The sequence below is a fragment of the Osmerus mordax genome, chromosome 20, assembly GCF_038355195.1.
Source record: "Osmerus mordax isolate fOsmMor3 chromosome 20, fOsmMor3.pri, whole genome shotgun sequence".
In the NCBI taxonomy this organism is placed as follows: Eukaryota; Metazoa; Chordata; class Actinopteri; order Osmeriformes; family Osmeridae; genus Osmerus; species Osmerus mordax.
The window spans coordinates 8,623,242-8,645,619 of NC_090069.1; the positions used below are offsets into that span (position 1 = coordinate 8,623,242).

At 42.6% G+C, this 22,378-nt stretch overlaps 1 protein-coding gene across 4 annotated transcripts; it reads right to left on the bottom strand.

Annotated features, from left to right (window-relative positions):
• Window positions 1-559: 559 nt before the first annotated feature.
• prrc1 (proline-rich coiled-coil 1) lies at window positions 560-13,850 on the bottom strand. Of its 4 annotated transcripts, none has more exons than XM_067258627.1 (9): window positions 13,727-13,850; window positions 12,743-12,851; window positions 9,253-9,672; window positions 8,791-8,936; window positions 8,062-8,164; window positions 7,476-7,639; window positions 6,973-7,076; window positions 3,632-3,734; window positions 560-2,237 (listed from the first exon to the last, which is right to left on the bottom strand). In XM_067258627.1, the coding sequence occupies exons 2-9, from the start codon at window positions 12,837-12,839 to the stop codon at window positions 2,028-2,030; spliced, it is 1,347 nt and encodes a 448-aa protein (XP_067114728.1). In that variant the 5' UTR covers window positions 12,840-12,851; window positions 13,727-13,850; the 3' UTR covers window positions 560-2,027. The 4 variants fall into 4 exon arrangements, with proteins under 4 accessions (XP_067114728.1, XP_067114727.1, XP_067114730.1 ...); XM_067258626.1 differs by having other exon boundaries at window positions 12,743-12,910; window positions 13,727-13,815; XM_067258629.1 differs by having other exon boundaries at window positions 13,692-13,809.
• Between the last annotated feature and the right edge of the window lie 8,528 nt (window positions 13,851-22,378).

Below are 22,378 nucleotides of genomic sequence, written 5' to 3' on the forward strand. Positions count from 1 at the left end.
CTGTGGTAGTCAACAAGGTACAGTAGGAAATCATCCGGCAGCTGATCCTGCTGCCCTTGGCATGAACTGATGATCTACTTGATGGTCTTTTCAGTCCTTTGCCTGTCACTCAAGTCTGTTTCTGGTTTTCCATAATTAGTTGATGGGAAATAATGTTTGTGGCCCATTTCAAGCATTATTAATGAGTCTGCATGTGTGTGTGTATGTGTGTAGAAGCAAGTTGAAACGGTACAACTGCAATGTAACAGGTTTATGTACCTTGTTCAAGCCCCATTAATCATCCATGATTCTGTGAATGTAATGTTGCTTTTCACTGATGTACTTTATGTTAACTAGAGAACTAATTTGTAATGTCTGCTTGTGTACACAAAAACTTTTAAGAGTTTGAAGGTATTACAATTATATGATCAGGCAATATAGTATTGTAGAGCTGTATTCAACATATTACAATAAAAATATATATAATTATTTTTTTACAAGCAATGTTCAATGTACGAGATAGTTCTTACATTTATGCATTTATGCGTCTTATGACGATTAGAAATACAGAGTAACAAAAATCATTACAAAAAACTTTAATCTCCTCTCAAGGAAAAAGGCACATTTAGAAGACAAGTCTGGCACAGAGAAATTGAAGTTAAAAATCAAAGCAACAAAAAAAGAAAAGCATGTCCTAGTGCTGCTCTGGCATAATCATAGTAGAGGGGCTTTAGTTTCGATTAACTTGAGCTTTTACTGCTGACTTTTTTTGTTTCCTTGGGAAAATATTCGGCTACCGGCGGCAGCATGACAATAGCAAATTGTCTGGCTTCCAAACAAACCCAGAGGTCATACACAGAGTTGTGTTGTTTTTGTTGTCCACTCTTCTGCTTTCACTTTTGAGTTCATTTACCATTTTTGAAAAAAAAAAAAAAAGAAGTGTTTTTCCTCAGAGGGTGTTCTTATTTACGGCACACTATGGTTGTGAGGTGAAAGGTGGCTTCATATTTAACAGATACATCCAATTAGACGATTTCTTTCTCTGTAAAAACATTTCAATCTAGTTCATATTTGTCATTGTGTTTGCCTTTTTGGACTGACAGTGTGTAATGGCCTAAGCAGAATGTACAGGTTGAGAAACATTACAAACATGTTAACATGTCAAACATACAAAACAATGCGTTTATGATCCTGGTATTGCACAAGATCCTTAATTTGTAAATCATACTTAGTGCTCGTCACAAAAACAATTAGATGGGCATTAGTTGGCCAAACTGAAATTTGACAAACAGGACTGGTTTCCATCTAAACTAAATGAAGTTGAATGTAACCAGTACATGGGAGAGACACATGGTATGGCAGGTTAAATGTTGACCGAGCACTGGGTATAAGCACTGAGCAAAATATAGTATTCTTTGTCTGTCATGTCAAAATATAGTCTAACTTTAAAATGTTTGAACCGTCTCCAGGGCCATTCAAGTAATACAACACCTAATTCAGTGAAGATTAAGACATTCCTTAAATGTCTTCATCTGATTATATCTAAATGTTTTTTAGAAAGATGAATCATTCACATAATTCAAATGAGATGGAATAAAAAAGGTCTAACAATGTTATAAGCAACACTTTACATTACGGTTACAATTCACTACCGTGTAATTTCATAGTAATGACAATAACTACATAGTAATATCTATGTAACTACAATGTTGTTGCCATCAAATTCCCCTAGTGTCTCTCTACTAATGTTTGATCTGAACTTGGGTTTTTAATTCCCAATTAATTTTGGTTTCAAATTTCATGTTGACAGTCCTCATACCCTCTGGTAGGTCTGTGATGGAATGCATCAACTCAAACTCCCTGTGCACAAAAGAAATTAGAGACATTTTCATTTGCCTTTTTGCCCAATGAAGACAGATGGATACAACCACAGGAGGAATCCAATTAGGTCAAATGGCTGATGCTCCATTGCTCGTGTCCCCTGATTTCCTCTCCTACTCCTGCTACTTCTGCTGGTGGCGTGGGTGGCATGGTGGCAGTGCCCATGTTCACACAGTCCTTGGGGGAAGCTGCTTTTGATACATGCCTGCCAGCGCCTTGGCAGCACTCTGGATCATCTGCCGCCGGGACATGCCTGTGAAGGCCTGGTGCCAGTCTGTCCGGCTCACGTTGGGAACGTTTCGCTCCAAGACTTCTCCCACCGTCACCAGCAGGCCCGACCAGCGCAGGCTGTAGTCCGGGGGTGTCAGGGAGTGGGCCTGGGGGGAAAAGGTGAAAAGACTTTACATTTAGTCATTTAGCAGACGCTCTTATCCAGAGCGACTTACAGTAAGTAAAAGTACAAGGGGTGAAGTGCCTTGCCCAAGGACACAATGTCATTTGGTTGGCACAGCCGGGAATCGAACCAGCAACCTTCTGATTACTAGCCCGATTCCCTAACCCCTCAGCCATCTGACTCCATTTTAGAAGTTTCTTCATATATTTCAAGGGGGAATTGGTACACTTAATAACAAAATCAGTCAAGCAGGTTACAGATTATTTGATGATGCAAAGTTATTAGGTTGTGATACACAATAATTACAGTTTAGTAAACTAACAGTTCACTTTGACTTTATACTCACTGACACAGAATTTAAACACTAATTTAAGCATGAAACAATATCCTTCACGACAAGTCAAGTTCCTTTAATCTGAAACGGTGTTCCAATTTGACCAGTGACAGTCAAATCGTGTTGTTTTTTAATTCTCTGCCACAGTCCAGAAGATTTGGGTGAAAGTTTTCATGATGAAGTGCTGTTTAATTACTCATGATAGGTTCACTTTTTGAAGAGAGCCCATGAAGCAAAACAACCTTTCAAAAACCAAAAGGTGTAACAGACATTATTATAGATGCAGTTACAAGTAGCATGTCAAAGCTGTATTTAAATATCACCTTGTATTAAAATGTTAATTGACAGACATTCAATTGAAGTACATTCTGCATGGTGTATGACTATGCCTTTTACAGAGTCTTGTGTTTTCGAGTGTCCTGTGTGGTTTTAAGGTAGTTTGAAATTGATTGTGGCTTCAAATTCTGGCATTTGGAGCACTAGTGCACAGTGCACATGATAAATTGGTGCGCACACACACAGATTTCTGGAATTATAGATACCACCTTTCAGGCATGAAAGCACCTGACTTCTGTAATGTTACTGCAGCAGAGGGCAACAGTGGCGCCCCCACACATTTCATAGGGATGGCCAGATGGGGCCACTGATTATCTTGGGGTGGCACACCAAAATCAAAAGCCATTATGCTGTTGTAGTATAGGCTAGTTTAAAACAGCAGCTGGCCGGGGTGACAGGATCGGAGTGTGGAGATCAGGGGAGTAGACAGGGGCATTGCCAAAACCTAATATAGGACCTCAGCTAGGGGCATTCTCTTGGAGTGCGCGCAGACGTTTAACATTTAATCACGAATTTGAGCTTTATGTTATATAAACATTACGTTACTCATTGCTATCATGAGTTCAGGTGCCAAAAAAATATGGATGGCGGACGATATGCAACTCACGAATAGGGGGGCCAGTGGGAGAGCTAGCAATTTTATTAGGGTGGTCGTGGCCCCCCCCTGACGGCGCCACTGGAGGGCGGAGAACAGCAGTGATTCTTACCTGCTGAACATGTTCTAAGGCCAGTGGTGTTGCCTGGGTGAAGGTCTCGATGTGGATGCCAGCTCCAGGGTCCTCCAGGATCAAACAACCGATGTCAAACCACCTTGATGGATACATGAAACAGGAGTATTACTAGGCAAAAAAGGGCTGAATTGTCTTAAAATAGGATTGAAAGGAACAACAGGGTGGGGGTTAGTCTGTTTAAAAAAGGAAAAACAATATTCAGACAGGAAAGGATTATGCTATCCAGCTTTTCAACACACCATGAACTGACTACCTCTTTTTATACACATGGGAATCTCCAACAGACTCCAACATTTCCCCTTTGGTAAGGCCAATGACAAAAGTCAAATAGTGACATGGACCCTGTGTTTGAGACAATTATTTGTGGCTTCACAGGGCACATCCTGGTCCTTTAGCAAGTTCTTCTGGGAGACACTATTTTGAGTGATAAGCTGATTTAAGACCAGGCGACATTATACAGTACTTTTTTGTTGCCTTAGACAAGCTATGAACAAAATTACTAGTGCGGGCATCAGCATTCGATCTAGTTTACTGAAGTGCATTGTGTTGCATTTTGGTATAAATGCGCTATATAAATGAAGTATGATTTGATTTATCTTCGCTTTTCACAGCCTAATGTTTCTGAGACCCGTCTGGGTAAAGAACATTGGTTTTAGAAGTCTGAATAAGCTGGATCGTGAATGGTATGTCTGCATTTTGTGATGGTTCAAAATATGGACACCATGGCTGAAGTCAATGTAATTGTTTTTATAGTATGACGTACCGGTAGGTGCTGCTTTCCTTTCAGCATGACCATCAATAAAAAAAATGCAAACCGATTTGTTTTCTCTCTAACTACTTTTATATTGCTCAAAAGAAAACATTATCATAAGAGAGGATTAAGTTCAGTAAAAAAAAAAAAATGGAGAAACAGATTTAATTTAAAACTTGCACAAGACAGAAAAAAGTATACAGGGTGCAAATAAACAAGTCATTAGTCACCTCTTGCTGAGCATGGGATGCACCACAGTCAACTTCAGAAATGCCTGTCTAATATTCTGAGGTAATTCTCTCTTCTTTTTTAAGGATCATCCATTTTTCACAAAGTGGTTGGCACTTCCACTTTATGGAAATGTCCAACTAAATAGTGCAAGCAGAGATTTAAGAACCGCAGAGGCACAGGGGTACCATTTGACTCACTGGGGATAATCCGCGAGTCGGTGAGACCAGCTCCACCATGTGGGTGGGATAATTGCATAATTGATTGATTAGTAATAGAGATGAGGCCAATCAGATGTTTGAAAAGTAGTGAGTAACTATGCAGAGATTAGGACAACCTAAATTCACAAGGCTGAGATGGAACTTCACCAATGCACTGTAGAAATGTTTCCATTAATTATGGAGACATGCTCTACATCCCCCATGGATTGCTACATCTAGAACCATGTGCATGTGAGGACTGAGACTGAATGTAGAGGGATAGACGAGGATATTATGAAGGTATGTACTGTACTCACAATATATTTCCTATGTTGTAAAACATCTATCTGGTGGTTTTGCATGGCAATTTTCTTGTGTCTTCCAGCGGATTTTTTATGACTATTGTAGTGCCCCCTCCGTAATCGGATCATTTTCAATGCACCCAAATAATCTTTCTATTACAACTTGGGTTGACAGCACTGATTGAATGCATATTGTCTCAAGAGAGATGGGGACCATGTACAGTATGGTGTGTAGGGCTGTCCCCACTCAGTCCACTTTTTGGTCGATATGCTCTTGGTAGACTAAGATTTTTTTTTTTTAGTCGAGCATCCGTATGGAAGTGTGGAATCTGATTTCTGCTTGTGTCACCATTGCTGAATTAAAGAAATGTTCTACAGAAATAAAGCAACACAAAAAATATATAATAATAAAAAAAAGGTGTTACTGCTTTCCCTTTGTTAATCTGCGTTTTGTTTTCACAATCGTAGCTGTTAGCCTAAACTCTACCATACTTTGTCTACAGTTGGTGTTATTAATCCGTTGTATGGAAGCATTTTATCAAAGTACCGGGTGTCTCAAAACATTTTGAATGCACCCTCTGCCAACAACGGTTTATATTCCATAGTTCAACGTTGAATATGATGTACCACTTGATAAACCGTAAATTGGCCTACTTCACTAATGCATGCAAACACTCGGGCATTTTTTATTATATCGGCATTCGGTAATGACTGGTGACACAAGGCTTATTATTAGTAACAGCTAATTTTATAGAAGCTGAATCTGGAATGTCCAGCAGCTAACTCTACATTGAGTCAGATCTGAATAATGTTTGTACATTTATGTTTGTCTACCCTTCTTACGCATGTATTTCTTTCAGATTATCTCTTAAAACATCACACAAAATTGTTTGATGAAAAACATTGTGACATTTATGGAAAATGTTTCAAATTTAGATTAGTCGATTTTCAGAAGTGTTCAGTCGAGTCTTGGTCGACCAAAGAAAATCTTAGTCGGGGACAGCCCTAATGGTGTGATGAGCCAGGACTTCAATGGATAATTACGGTTTGCCATCAGCAACCGATCTATACCTTTGCTCTGGAAGACAGGAAATAATAAAAGAATGAGCTAGGGTAACTGCATACAGTAGACATAAGGGACGACCTCTTGCATCGCAAGCAATCTGATGCAAAGGAAACCCTTGCAATTTCCAAATGGTGGCATAGCACTCTAACAACACACCTACACGTTACACCTACAGGAGCTTTTATGACATCCCATTCTAAATCCATAGGCAATAATATGGAGTTGGTCCCCCCTTTGCAGCAATGACAGCTTCTACTCTTTTGGGAAGGTTGTCCACAAGATTTTGGAGTGTGTCTGTGGGAATCTGTTCCCATTTAACCACAAGAGCATTAGGGAGTTTGGGCACTGCTGTTGGGTGATTAGACCTGGCTTGCAGATGGCGTTAGAATTGATCCCAAATGTTTTTGATGGTGTTGAGGTACATACAGAAATGTTTTGTTGAGATTGGTGTGAAACCTTGACTGGCGTGCACAGATCGCCGACCTAAACACCATCAAACACATTTGGAATAAATTCTAACACCTTCTGCAAGCCATTGTAGATATACAAATACAAGAATTAGTGTGTTTCTGAGCGACTGATTGTATGTGGTATGTTTGTGGTATGTTTGTTTATAGTATGTTTGAGTGTGCAGGTGTAAGTAAGGAGTCTACTTTCAGGCATGTGTATGTGTATACACAGGAACATAAAGAATAGGTAAAGAATCATTGATGGTGTCTGTGTGTGAGGCGGGGATCTGACAAAAGGCTGCCCCTCCCTGCTTCGCTTACTTGTCAGGGAAAAGTTCAGCAATGAAGTTCTCTACTGAAACCACTGGCTGCTTCTCATGGATAATGCCAGCCCGCCGCAGGCTGTCTATGCGCTCCTGGGCTCCCTGTTGAAATAAACAGAACACACACACACCAGTGGAATACAACCTATAGTTGGATAAGGCAAAGGACACAGACCTCACGTCAATATCGATCTCATCATTCCCATTATTTGACACACACACAGCTTTGGATCACCTCATTCTTGTTCTACTAAACCCCTAACAACAGATGCGAGGTAATATACAGGGCAAAAAAAACTTGAAGAGATTCTTCAAAATGGGACCACATTAATAAAGTGCAGCAAGATTGTAGTACAAATTCAAATGCATCATGACAACTGTATATGTAAGCTCCATATGAAATCTGATATTTACAGTATGCAATTCAAATCAACCTGTCTGGTCAAACAAACTGAATCAACCACTTATGTTATTAAACAGGGTGTATGGAAGTGTGTGTACCTTGACTCCGGCGGCATAGCCAACAGGCTGTGGAGCAATGTTGGACTGGCCGGCCTCTCCGGTCACCATTGCCATTCCAAACACCTCCTGGAAGGCATCCCTCACTGCCCCCACCTTAACCTCCTTATCTGACGTCACCACAATGTCTAGATCCCCACCCGACTCTGAAGCACACACACACATGGGGGGGGGGGGGGGTTAGCACCAAACATATTGATTCCCTCACACACACACACATTAATGGCATACTCCCCCTTGACCAATTATCTGGCTTCTTCTCATATACACATGCATAACTGCTGATGCCATTGACAGTCAGAAGCAGATTTCAGACCACTGAGAACAATTTTCTCATAAAAGTCTGAGCATTTGTGTAGTTTGCTGTTGTGGCTCTCTCAAGGTTGACTGCATAATCCTGCAGTCTCCACATTTACATTACATTTAGTCATTTAGACGCTCTTATCCAGAGTGACACAGTAAGTACAAGGACATTCCCCCCGGGTATCAATAAAGGTGTGTGAGCCGACATTGAAAGAAATGTATTCATTTGAATAGCGAATAAAAGTGAGTGTACATATAGACTTACTGATGTAGGGAGCCATGCCAGGGTCCAGGGTAGTGATCATGGACTCTACAGAGTGCTTGGTCTTGTCCAGGACAGTCTTAACCATGGGGTTTCCTGCTACACCCTGGCAAGAAAAAGAAAATAAACGAAAGGATAGGAGTGTAAACAGCTTGGAAAGACATTGTTTGTCCTTGCTGTGAACCGAAAATGAACCTGAGGCTGCCAGCATGCATTGTGCCCTGACTCCCAAACAAGAGGTGGAATCAATACTGCCGTGGTGTCAGGCATGCGCACTTCTCCTTTGACTGCCCTGGTCATGCCACAATGCTGTCTGCCAGCCAGCCAGAATGGAGGATGAGGCTGAAGGCCTGGCTGAATGACCTGACTTGATTACCAGACATGGTCATTTATTAGCGTGACAGGAACAATGGTATTAGGATCCACTGATTAGTAGAGGGGAAGGGTGTGGTCTAAATAAATAAAATAAAAATAAGTAGGATTGTGTGTGTGTGTGAGTCTGTAGTGGGTGACAACGGATTAAAGGGGATAAAACAAGTTATTTATTACCTATTTTGTTGAGACAAAACCTGCAACATTTTATATTTTTATTTGAAGTGTATTTGTACATTCTAAATTAATTTTATAGTTTTATAGTTTGAGTAGGTTTCCCGTTTTCTACTCGTTTGAATCCTCTGTATACCATTCTGACAGGACTACATTCAAGGTGCAGCAGTCCTCTGTCATTAATACCTTGAAGAAGCCCCATATACCACCCCCTGCACTGGTGTCCGGGATGATGCGGGAGTCCTCGTATTCTTCTGGGAAGGTGATTGGTGAGCCAGCATCGATGCCTCCTGACATCAATGGTTGTTGGACCATGGGGTTTGTCACCACCCCTAAGAGTGAATACAGTCAGACCAAAACTACTGGGAAGTACGCAAATAGACTTGGAAATTGACCTAGGCCTAGCCTGGAAACCATCTTCAAGGCCCCAGAATTAAGCACAACATAGCAATAATTGCATAGTGTTAGGGTGCTTCAGCATGTAGCCTACTAGACAATTAAGAAATGTCCTATTTATTGTATAAAAATACTTTATACAATACCATTTGTATTTGTATAAAAATGCTTTTGCATCTCTGGCGCCGACACTTACACTTGTGACACAGAAGCCTGGGCAACTAGTGACGTGGGGACAAGTGTGGATCTTACCTGGCATGGAGGTGGGGCTGGAGAAACTGGGCATGAGTGGAGTCTGTGGTGTGCGCCCAGCATGACCCCGCGTGATGTCATATCCTGCACTCATGCTGAAGCCTCCGGTCGGTGGGCCAACAGGTGGGGCTGACATCATTGGAGGACAAGAAGGAGACAGGGCCATGACAGAGGAGGCCGGGGGTGGGGCTGAGGGTGAGGATAAAGCCATCCCCCCCATCAGGCTGCTGTAGGGGCCTTTGGGCATGGCAGGAGGGGGGAGGCTGGATGAGGACATGGGGGGCAGAGGACTGCCAAAGGGCGAAGGGGCGGATGAGCGGATGGGGGGAATGGACAAGGGGACGGCAGGGCTGGAGAAACTCTCTGGTGAAAAAATGGGGATGGCAGTAGTGCTGGGGAGGGTCATGGGACTAGAGAGGCCTGGAAAGAAAAAAGAAGAGAACAGCAAAATGATTGTTGTCAGAGTCCCATTATAATGACACATTTTTAAAGGAATAGTTAAAACAAAAGTATGAATGTACTCTACCGGTGCACTATATTGTCTAAAGTATACGTTTACATTTATTCCTTTAGCAGACGCTTTTATCCAAAGCGACTTCCAAGAGAGAGCTTTACAAAAGTGCATAGGTCACTGATCATAACAATGAGATAGCCCCAAACATTGCGGGTAGCCAAAACATGAAGCATACATTGTGAAAAAACAAATATGTGCCAAAGGCAAGAACCATAAGAGCATGTAGTTAAACAACTTACAATTAAACAACCTGAACCTCAAAAGTGCAAGAGTTTACCTGTAGAAAGCAAGCAACAATAATATATTTCGTTTATAGAATTCAGAATGCAAAACAGCAACCCAAATTCAAATTAGCACCCTTATAAAGCATGAAGACTCCATAAGATAATGGGATGCCTTTTTGTGAGAGATAGTACAATGAAAACTATTATGCCCAGAGCCACTCTGGATCTGGCATAACTAGAGCCATAGAATAAGAGAGTTGCGACATGCTTTTATCTGGCCGACACGTGATCACGTGGTTCAAGTAGCTCGCTGTAGTTCCAAAAACCCCACTGCTGTCAACCTGTTTGAATGGTTTTCAATGCAGCTGGCTAACAGAAGTCACTCTCAGGCAAATGACACATTAGACAAACATTAGCATTAATGTTAATATTATACATTCGACAATTATTTGTATTTAATTAACATTAACAATGATTTTTATGGACACATCCTCATCCACATTTCTGGGATGACATGGTGCTATGGTAGCCTGGCTCTGCCCTCCTACGTACTTCCGCTCAATTTTCATTGTGCTTCTGTACTGCGTCTGGGCTTGAGGTATATTGGTCAGATGTCTCCGGTAAACTTTTTACTGGTCCAATCAGCGAACAGAGGGAGTGGCTGAGAACGATGTTGATGTTGTGCGCTAGTTTGAGTTGTAGTTACGTAATGGCGGCGGAAAAGATGCGAGCGAAGCCTTTCGGTCCGTTGTGGCAACGCTGACGAATATCCAGAAGTTAAAGCCGGAGCAAGAACAATCTTTGATCCCCACAGGGTTCGTTTGATTTTCCAGCTAGCTCCGTTAGTGGTGAAGGAGTTGGCTAAGGCGAACGCTAGCGATTGGTTATGCCCAGAGCCATAGAAAAAGAGAGTTGCGACACTTCCATAGACTCCCATTGTTATCGAGGAATGCGGAAGTAAAGCGTGTCACATGCGACCTATAGTTCCAAACATTGTATTTTCCACCATTCAACCCCATTCATTTTCAGTGTCTCCGAAGCAAGTTAGCTGATAAATTGATGAAAATCCAGCATTTTTTTATATTTCAACCACCACATATCAATTGTTATTAGTAGTATTTTATAGAGCCAGCTTTAGTTAAAGATTATCGTAAGATATAGCTTGTTAGATTCTAAATGCAGTTAGAGCTAGACTGTAGGTCTAGTATCTAACGTAAGCAACACTTTTACTGTAGCTAGCTAGAGAGTACGTGCATCATAGCCAGAATATCACCGGATCACTACAAACAAAAGGAGTGGAAGAACACTGGACATATTGTACAATAAAATGTTTTATTGAATGCAATTGGTTGCCTTGTATATTCTGTTCTATTTACCAAACTAATTTCTTGTCTTAAATTGACCAGTTGCTGGTGATAATGGTTAGATTTAACTTGCATCAAGTACTACAAATATAAGTGTTGTTAATGTGGTAAATTGTAAGTGGGCTGATGAATAAAAAAACGTTTAACAAGTCCCATTTACTTCAACAGTCGAAGGTTAAACGTTAAGTGGAACAATATAGTCCTCCTTAGGCTACTGTTTGGTATGTACAGTAGGTACAGTATGGTAGCTAGCATAGCCATTTCTAGCTTTGCTTCACAATATTTCGTCATGTATTATAAGTTAATGTAATATACATACATTTTCATAAAGTATCAGACATATACATGATACAACACACCAGTAACCAATTGATATTATGTGTTAATATACAGAAAATGTCCGTGAATCGAGATGGTGCTGCTGTCTGTCCTGTCGAAAACCATTCAAACAGGTTGACAGCAGTGGGGTTTTTGGAACTACAGCGAGCTACCGGAACCACGTGAAAAAAAAGCTCTAGCTTTTTTCCTCTGTGTTTCACTGGCAGTGAGTGTTCACAATGTTGTAAATCACTCCATTCTAAAAACATCAGGGAGGACTGCTTTTTGTAGATACGAGTCTGCTGAAGATAGCCAGAATCTCGGATTTCTTTAACCGAGCCTGTTTCATTCGTCATTTGCCTGAGAAAGTGATTTCTGTTAGCCAGCTGCATTGAAAACCATTCAAACAGGTTGACAGCAGTGGGGTTTTTGGAACTACAGCGAGCTACATGAACCACGTGATCACGTGTCGGCCATATAAAAGCATGTCGCAACTCTCTTATTCTATGGCTCTGGTTATGCCAGATCCAGAGTGGCTCTGGGCATAATAGTTTTAAACTTCAACAGAGTACCCGCCTTCAAGGAATTTAACGCTTGTCAATGGATCTATGTACAAATGCAATGTACGAGAGTCTGGTTAGGACCAGGCTAGTGCTATGGGTCTAACAGTACTTATCCAGGTAACCCAGCCAATAGTTGATCTGACCTTACCTTGTGTAAATAAGGCTTCTGCTAGTTCCCACTGATATACTAGTGATTATTATCAGAATTGCTGGCACAGTTCAGTTAGCCTTTCAACTCACAACCTGAGAGGATTGTGTTCAAAATGCTAATCATTGTATGATTGACAGAAAATTGCCTAATAATGTCATGAAAAAGACAAGCAGAAACTGAGGTTCCTGTCCATCCAACAAATGTTTCTCCCCATGTAATACATTATTCTGGAGGAACTAACTAATATATCCATATTTCACAAATGTGCACTTTATACTTTGTTAGAGCCACTATAGCTCAGGTTTATAAAAGATGAATGAAATAAAAAAAACTTGGAGAGAGGTCGAAGTACTTACCAATGGTAAGTGGAGGGGGGCTGGTGGTGGCAATCTCATTAGGTGGAGGTGCAGGTGAGGTGGGGGGTGTAGTCTCTATTCCACTCTCTTCCATCATCTTTTCGGACTCCTGCATTTATATAAAGAACTACTGCTGGTGATTGTATTCGCAAATCCGCAGGATTATGTCTGTAAAGTGACCGAGTACGCTTATTAGTCTGTTTAGTTTGTATATAGCGGGACAAGTCATCCCTTCTCAGCATGAGAAATACAAGGTGTTGCGTGAGAGCGTGAGAAATGGTTGAAATGCTTGAGTCTCACGGCGAATGCGTGAGCGGCCTGAAAAGGTGTTTCAAATCCAAGTAGTAGTAGCCTATCTGGGACATACTTCTTAAGCTGTAGTATACATATTGCTTAAGGGTCGACACCTCTACCGCATTGTCTTTGCATTGACACCTGGCTTTATGAATTACAGGAACAACAAAAAACACAATGGGATGTTAAATATATTAAGATGTTATAAGATGTAGGCTGTAGTCTACACATTGTGGCTCTGGCTACATAAATGTCGTCCTTAGAACCGTCTTAACATTGCGCATCTTAATAGTAGGGCTTAGGTAAAACATTCTACAATGACATACAGTAGTGTCGATGATACTGCTTTATTTGGGTAGACCGTGTCAGCTGATGATGATGATGATGCCACGTCTTCATGACTGGCAAGAGAGGTGAACCGCTAACATTTACGCATTACATTGGACTAACCCTTAGTTAAACAATGCATGCTTCTAGCTAGCTAACCGCATTATTACCGTACCTAAGGCCTCAAGTGCCTTCCTATAATAATTTATTTTCTTAAAGATGATTTGCACATTTAGCAAACAAGCTAGCATTAGCGATCATGAGTAGCTAACGTTGAAGTCTGAGAAATCCTAACCGTAGGCTTATTCATTAAGTAGTCAATTCATACCTGTCGATTAATAACTGTAAAGACTTCCTTCTTACCAGATAGCTCAATAATCCAGAAGAACAGGTTGGACGTAAATCTATTACGAGACAATTTAAAGGGAAAGGAAACACAACTTAATCAAAACTACAAGATCTTATAGCAGTGGGTGCTGGGTGGTCGCCTCCTGATGACGTTAGGTATTGCCACGTCTCAAAAAAGGGGGCGGTTCCAAGAGAGGGTTGAGGTTTTGGTCACTCAAAACAATAAATGCAACTTATCTTCTTTTAAAATACTAGTGCAGTGTCCGTGATGCTGCTGGTAATTAAGATGTAAGTGACACAAATAAACACACAAATACAGATTACTTGAACAATAGATTCAACAATGCAGAACAATGCAACTTATCTTCTTTTAAAATACTAGTGCACAGTAACTGTGATAAAATTGGTGGCACACACACAGATTCGGGGAATTATAATATTTATACCAATATACCAATATTTGAAATTAGAGATAGTGCTGTACGTTGAACAAGTACTCTGAAGCAGGGGCGTAGCCAGGACATTATTTCTGGGGGGGCCAGCTCTGGACAGTCTTTTATTTGGGGTGGCACTTGATTGTCAAAAACTACTATTTTAAAACTCACACACTGCATCACTCAGAGCAGCAGTTTTCTAACGGTATCCAGTGGTTAGCTGCTAGTCTCCATTGAAGCGCTGTCAGAATGCAGGTACGTTGGTTTGCGTCTTGCGCTGTTGATGGGGGCGTGGCCCAACATGTTGCGAATATGGGGCTTGTAGCGTAAGTGACAAATGACAATATAAGACGACTTTGTAAAAAAAATACCAATGCATTTTTTCAGCTTTATACCGTTTCTGTTCAGGAGGGTTTAAGGAGGTTTTTTTTTGTGAGGTTGGGGGGGGGGGACCGGCAGGGTGCCCATTCTCTGACCAATGGTGGCTGTGGCCCCCCCTGACCACCACGTGGCTACGCCCCTGCTCTGAAGTACTTGTTCAACCTAAATTAGTCTAGTTACTTATTCACTTCATAAAAACTATTTCTCATTATTTTAAACAAATTGCCATTGCTCTAGAACATTCATGCAAATGATTATTGTTGGAATGCTGCTTCAGCATTCCAATTATTGTTCTTTGAATCTTTATTCAACTTCTTCATATTCATATTCGTCTATTTCTTCCTTGACACCTTTCAGCGCCTTCAAATCTTCAGCTATTAAAACCGTTCAGCTATCAAAAAATTCAGCAGTTTCAGGCCATGACTGCTATGGCTTTTCAGCTTTGTACCTTTTATGCTTGAATTCATATAAATCAATATTCATAATATTTTTTACATGGTTTTCAAATTGAGTTTTTTTTTTTTATCCTCTCAAACTTTTAAAAACTTCTTCAACTTCCAAATCCTTCTTCTTCCTCAATCTTTCAGCTAGAGCCACCATTTAAACTTTAAAATGTTGACAAAACCCTAAACTATTTTTGTTTAATTCAGCTTTTTGATATCTATTCAACTTTTTTCAATATCACTGATTGTTTCATGAGTTTTTCAAACCGTTTCTGAGATTTACATGGGTGTATATGTGAAAGCCTAGAGTGCTGACTGAAACGCTGGAGGGGAGCTTCGAAATCTTCTTTAAAAAATATTTCTAGTTTGCCAGCATTGCCACAATTTTCACTCTTCATGCTTCATTTAGATCAATAGATAGCTAATTTTGTGCTGGTCGTAGACAGTTGTCTGTGCAATCCAACAGACGTACACATTTGTTCAGAGCCCCACGAAAGCGAGACAAAGTCCAACTCTCGCCCCATAGAGACCAATGCAAATCTGGTTACAAATTCGTCAGAGAAAGCAGAAGGAAAAGATTTTTAAACTGTCGGTAGAGTTGTATTTCTGACCGCACAGACATATAAAGGATATCTGTGGTTTCGGCAGAGTCTTGGGTCTCAGAAAATATCCTTATTTTTGGGATTGGACATATAGTTTCTAGCAAGGACGTAACCATGGTTTAGACATTAGGGGGGTCCAAATTAATACCCTTCCCCATATTTTTTTTTGTTGGTAAGTGCATTGCCTACAATTCTATATTCAGCCTATATATGAAAATTCGCACATTTAGAACATAGTTTCGAGGACTACATTGACCATTTGAATTCACATAAGGAATAGTGTAATTTCTAAGAGACTGCCTGCATTGTGAACACATTTTATCAGAAAAACAGCGACTCTTGCCTTTATGAGGCTACTCGTTTTATTTGCTTACATATTTAGCTCGGTATCATATGGAAGCCCTTTTCCGGCAGTAAAAAAAAAAAAAAGTAGACAAATTAAGTCATAATTATGAGATACTAAGTCATAATTATTTACATTTACATTTAGTCATTTAGCAGACGCTCTTATCCAGAGCGACTTACAGTAAGTACAGGGACATTCTCCCCGAGGCAAGTAGGGTGAAGTGCTTTGCCCAAGGACACAACGTCATTATGCACGGCCGGGAATCGAACCGGCGACCTTCTGATTACTTAATTATGAGATACGTAAGTCATAATTATGAGATACTAGGTCGAAATTATGAGATACGTAAGTCATAATTATGAGATACTATGTCGAAATTATGAGATACTAAGTCATAATTATGAGATACTAATTCGAAATTATGAGATACGTAAATCATAATTATGAGATACTAAGTCGAAATTATGAGATACCAAGGCAACATTATGAGACAAAAAGAATTATAGAGCATATTCAATTTCAAAATGGACATGGATTGTCAGTAGCCTGGCTCTGCCCTCCTACGTACTTCCGCTCAATTTGGATTTTGCTTCTGTACTAGGTCTGGGATTTCAGTGCATCAGTCGGTTTTCAGAAACACATTTTTTGCAATGGATGAAATACTTCAATTGCTTGCTAATTCACATGGGATTGTATTAAGCAAGCGCACCCTTGAAAGAATTTTGAGCAAGAAGAAGCTCTGGCGTAGGAAGAATAAAACCGATGGGGCTGAGGTGGCAACCTTTATTGAACAGCAATTGGAAACCTCTGGTCAGTGTCATGGTTACAGATGGATGCACCAAAAATGTTGGTTACATGGAATTGTGACTGACAGAGAAACAATTCGAATATTGCTACAGTTATTGGATGGTGAAGGTGTTGATCTGACTGCAAAGGCGTGTTTACCACAGTTTTGGTCCAAACTATGTCTGGCACATTAAGCCATTTGGAATTGCTATCAGTGGATGCATTGATGTGTTTTCCAGAAAAATGATATGGCTTGAAGCTTACAAAACAAACAATGATCCAAAGATCATCGCTGGCTACTTTATGGATGCTGTGATCAACATTGGTGGATGCCCTGCCAAACTCAGACTTGATTTAGGAACAGAAAATGGTCATATGGCTGAAATGCAGCGGTTTTTGCATTTTTCGGAGAACCAAGCAGGAACAGACAGTGTAACCTTTGGTCCAAGCACTGGAAACCAGCGGATTGAACGATGGTGGCTGACCTTGCGAAATGAGTGTGTCCAGTTTTGGATGGACCTGTTTGACAAATTAAGAGAGGATGGCTACTTTTCAGACAACTTCTTAGACAAGTCCTTGATCCAGTTTTGTTTTCTTCAAACAATACAGGTAATTACACATTTTGAGTTCAAGTATTGCTTAATAGTCTATATATTTAAGAGCCGTATGTGTTAAAAGTCATTACCTGTGTTATATGTGGATATTAACTATTGTTTGTCAAAAAAACATTATGTGCGTTTTGAAAATAATAATTGTTACATTAGTTGCACTGCAGCAAATTACATTTTGCCAACACATCATATGTCTACGGTGGCCGAGACATGTTAACGCTTAGCAGAAGTCACAACCAGTCTATGATCACAACATAGCAGAAGTGAGCAACAACGGATTTGACAAGGCATTTGCCAACTATTTTGGCCGGCGGGATTATAAACTGGACTATTGGCTAGATACATACATGTGTAAAAGTAAACGTATTGTCCGTTTGAGTACGTGATCAATCCAGTTTTGTTCACCAGCTAACTTTGCAAAATGAGCAATGTTGTTCATTGTCTTTAGCCTAAATGTTCATAGTCATGTAACGCAGACATCCCAACCTGCAGAGACTCATTTACGGGAGGTAGCTCCCCCCCCCGGGACGCAATCCGGACGCATGATGTACCCCCTCAACCTGCACGTACCACCCCCCCCCCCCCCCCCCGACGCAATCAGAACCCGCAATATGCACCTATATCTACCAGAAATGACCATTGGACAGTCTCTCACTCGCTCGAAATACAAAATCCCCGATTTCCGGGAGATTGTACAGCATTTGCGGCCGCCAGGGAGCCGCTATTGAAATGCGGGAAAATCCCGCAATTCAAATTCCGGGAGACTTGGGATGTCTGTGTAACGTTAGCTAGACGTTGCTAGCTCTAGTAACCTTAGCATTACACTGTGTCACAACAGGGAGTCCGACAGTACCACACGAAGATAAAATATAAAAATTGTTTTATTGTCAACATCCATTGTTGCTCACTTCCCCGCTGTGTTGTGATTTTTGCATTTGTGTTAACATTTGTGTTTTGGCTTTTTGCAAAGCGTTGACACGTCTCGGCCACTGTATTTTACGACCAGAAAACAAATCTCTCAAATAAAACATGCCAATCCCCAAAATTTGTATTCACCATTTTACTAAATATTATTTACATCCTAGCGCCAGTAGTTAGGAATAACTCACAACCGAGAGTACGTGTGTAGTTGGTACTTTACTGTACACGGAGCCAACCGTGCGACCGCACCGGAGACATGCAGGCACGAAGCAGACAGGAAAATACACACGGCACATGCGCCAATACAGTTAACAATAATATGCCAGCAGACTGGCGTGACCACCTTTCTCCTTCCCACCGCTAACCTGTGTGAGAGAGCAACATGTGAGATGTCAACAGATCGCCACATTACAGCACACAATAACTCAAACTGTAACACACACAATTATTGAAAACTACTACCCATACAGCATACGGCAAACTAGCTAAATGTTATACTGGCAGGACTCAAAACGAGCTGTGTTAAACCTACACCAGCAATACACATGAGAATGAGAACAGTATGGCATTACACATACAAGGAGCAGCGAAGTAAGGTGAATGAAAAGGGATAAGCAAAGAGTCCATCACAAGTCCATGACATAGTCACACAGACGAGAGGGCCGGCGATGCTGCCTGGTGGAACGCCTTGGTGAGGGGGGCGCAACGTCAGGGTCAGCTTGCGTATACTCTGGAGTCAGCTTGCGTATACTCCTGTAACTCACAGGATAGGTCTGTGGAGTAGGGGTGTTGACCCATAGGAGTGGGCACTGATGCTATTTCGGGGGGGATGGTGGGAGGAGGGGGATCTGGGGAAATACCACCTGAGACATAGTTGGGGCCATCATGTCGTCGTCATCTGATGCGTCGTCGGAGCTGGAGACACGGCTGGCATCGGGGCAGGTGGCTGGAACTTTGTAGCAGTCACTTATCTTGACACGATAGGTGAGGTCCCTAAGCTGTGAACCTGCAAATTTGCACAGACCACACCAGAGGCCTTCGACAGAAACAACGAGGTATCGGTCGCGGCTGCATGATTTGTTGCGATCCACGTGTAGGTAGACAAGATCACCAACCTCGAATGAAGTGGGGAGTAGGGTCTTCCCCCTAGGGGCTTTAGATTTCTCACTATAAGGGTGATTCTGTACCCGCTTGTCATGCTGCAGCCGTATAAGCTCATCAGCCAAAGGCAACTGAGTGCAGGTGAACTGGTCTCTCTGTGTCCCCATCTCTCGGGCGGACAGGCCGTGTGACCGGATTCTGGAGTTCAGGCAAGCAGTTGCTATGGCTAGGAGCCTCGCTGATACTGGACCACCACGTGGCTGCTGCCTGAGCAGTTCCTCCTCCAACTCCTGCACGGCCTTTTTTGCAACAGGGTTTTTATTGGGGTTCTTGGCTCGCCCTAGCTTTAATGAAATCCTGTGTTGAGCAAGAAGCAAGTCAGCTACCAGGGCCTTAAAGGCAGGGGCCGGACCTGTCCGGATCACGGCAAAGGGGCCATCTAGGGGGCGTAGTTCCACACATAATCTGATGAGTCCATCCCGCAAAGTCTGGTGACACTCATCTTCCACAAGCATGGCCACGGTAAAGGATGTCAAACACTCTCGTACTACCAGCACTAATTGGCGTGCACGTTTCATGACATCAGCGGCAAAGGTAATGCCGACGGTAGCCGGGGGGTCGGATGAGGACTGCACCACACATCAGTGACACGGCTGATGGCCTTGTCAAGGTCAAGGGCAAAAATATATATCCCTACAACCTTTCTCAGCTGGTTCGCTGTGGGGTGGCTAAGCTACAAGTGCAGAGCAGTTAAAAGACCGCCCAAAACCTGCCTAGGAACGATAATGCACTCACGTGAAGGGGAGAGGGGCTCGTCACGTCTCACAATGAGCACACCATCACTGGTCATGGATGCTATGTTGAGATATCTCTTGACGTCCTTGATGTTGGTAAGCTTCTTAGATGGCCGTGTTCCTTGAGTAAGATGTGCATGAGTGCGACGCAAATCCGGACACTCAGACTGCAGAGATCTCCATGCCGTTCTGCTCGGGAACGGAAGTCTTGCGCGACCAGCCAGGATGTCCTCACTAGACAGTAGGAGCACAACTGAAGCCTGTGTGTGTTGTACAAAAATGCACACTTGGCATGCCATGTCAGTACAGTCAGGGGGATTGCGACTGGCAAAATCTGACGGGAGAATGGCAGCGCCTGCTACATGTCGGATTGATACTTGAAATCTGCTTGCCGTCGAGAGGAATGTAGACACTCTGGGACTCGCAGAGAACTCACCCCTACACAACTTCTCATAGGCTTGTACGCACGGCTTGCTGTCTGTCAGGACACATGCTCTGTGTGAAGACTGGATGATGTACGGGCCAAAGTGTTTGACAGCCGCTGCAATAGCGAGGGCCTCCACCTCGAAGGGCAGCCACGTCAACTGGTGGTTACGCAATTTGGCGCTGAAGAAGCCAGCAAGAGCAAGTTTGTTGTTGCGCATGATGTACAGGGTAGCGACTACACCAGGTCTTCTCACAGCGCCATCAGAGACAATCCATAACTGGTCATCTGGACGCGGCAGAGTGACGGAACGGCTCGAGGAGAGTGACTCTTTCACCTTATGGAAGGTGCGGTGTAGTTTGTCAGTCCATGTGATCTTCTCCTGTGATGCTTTCCCTACTATGGCATTGTCCAGAGGGGCAAGGAGGGCAGAGCAGTGTTGAATCACACAGGCCATTACTTTGACGGCACCGATGAAGGATTTCATGCCTCCCACTGTTTTCGGAGGCTCACAAGCAGCTAGAAGCTCGATGGGGACTAGGCTGAAGTTTACCCTGGGACCACACCCACCCCAATACAGTCGTGGAGCAAGGGTTAATGACAGTCTTAGTTGCTGAAAGGCGTAAGTTGCAGCACCTGAGCGCATGTAGAACCAAAGACCAGTTTTTCAACAGCTCTTCTGGGGAGTTTCCGCCACAGTATAAATCGTCAGCAAGCTTTGCCACGACACCTGCTTGAAGTAGGTCTCCTAGCACACGGCACATGAGTTCTTCAAGAGCCGTCTCTGATCCAGGCATGCCCATAGCTGAACGTGTATAGACACAGACTCCACAAAAAGGGGTGACGACGCCACAGTATTTCATGGATTTGTGTGCTAGTGGTATCTGGTAGAAGGCATTAGTTAGGTCAGTTGCTATCAGGTGTCTCCATTGGGCTATTTGTCGAATGGTGCTGTTAACGTCAGGCATCAGAGAGGGCTGGGGTTTGGAATATCGGCCAACGTCTGTGAAGGCAGTCACCAGATGATACCCGCCACTCTGCTTCCTCACTAAGAACGAAGGGTTGAGATACTCCACCGACACATCCACATCCTCTGGATGATGGAAGACCCCGAGACTCTCCAGCTCATCAAACTTTTGTTGTAACTCAGTAAGTTGGAGCACGCAATACGCTGGTGCGACGGACGGTATTGATGGCTACCAGTGGAGCCATAGGGAAATGCTGTCCCATCGCCCAAGGTGACAAGTCTTTTAGCAGGTTGCACAGAAATATAATTTGTGGACATAAAGGGGGTGCCTGCCAGTACGTCAACATCCAAGTTCTCCACTACCAGGCCATCAAACTGAAATAACTTTGAGTCGCGACAGAATGTGAGGCGGGTCTCGCCAACCACCTTCATGGGAGAGGAACCGTCAGCCTGGTGAGCTGACTGAGTACTGGGGGTGACATGGACATCAAGCCAGCGAGCAGCGAATAGTCTAATCATGTTGCACGTTGCACCGCTGTCGAGGATGATGCGTGCATGGTGGTGTTTGCAGAAAGTGTCGATGTATGGAGATTGACGGACTTGAACAGAGCGAGCAGTGTGAGGCTGTGTGGGCTCTGGAAATTCAGGTGGCTCATCAGGGTATTCATGGCACACAAGTGTGTCGTCATCAGGGTCTCCATCGAGCAAAGAAACAATTTGCCTAGCCTTAAGCATGAATTTCCGATCCTGCTCAGGTAAGTACTTGCATGTGCTGAGGAAGTGTGTGTTGCTCAGGCGTGGAGAAGGAGGAGTCTTGGTGTGCCACCTTCCTCCCGAACTTTAGTTAACCCTTTCAG

Coding starts and splice junctions, on each gene's coding strand:
- prrc1 (XM_067258626.1), bottom strand. CDS start 12,857: ATGCAGGAGTCCGAAAAGATGATGGAAGAGAGTGGAATAGAGACTACA. Junction 8,937..9,252: donor CAGCCCCACCTCCATGCCAG/GTAAGATCCACA, acceptor ATTCACTCTTAG/GGGTGGTGACAAACCCCATG. Junction 7,640..8,061: donor TGGCATGGCTCCCTACATCA/GTAAGTCTATAT, acceptor TGTGTGCTTCAG/AGTCGGGTGGGGATCTAGAC.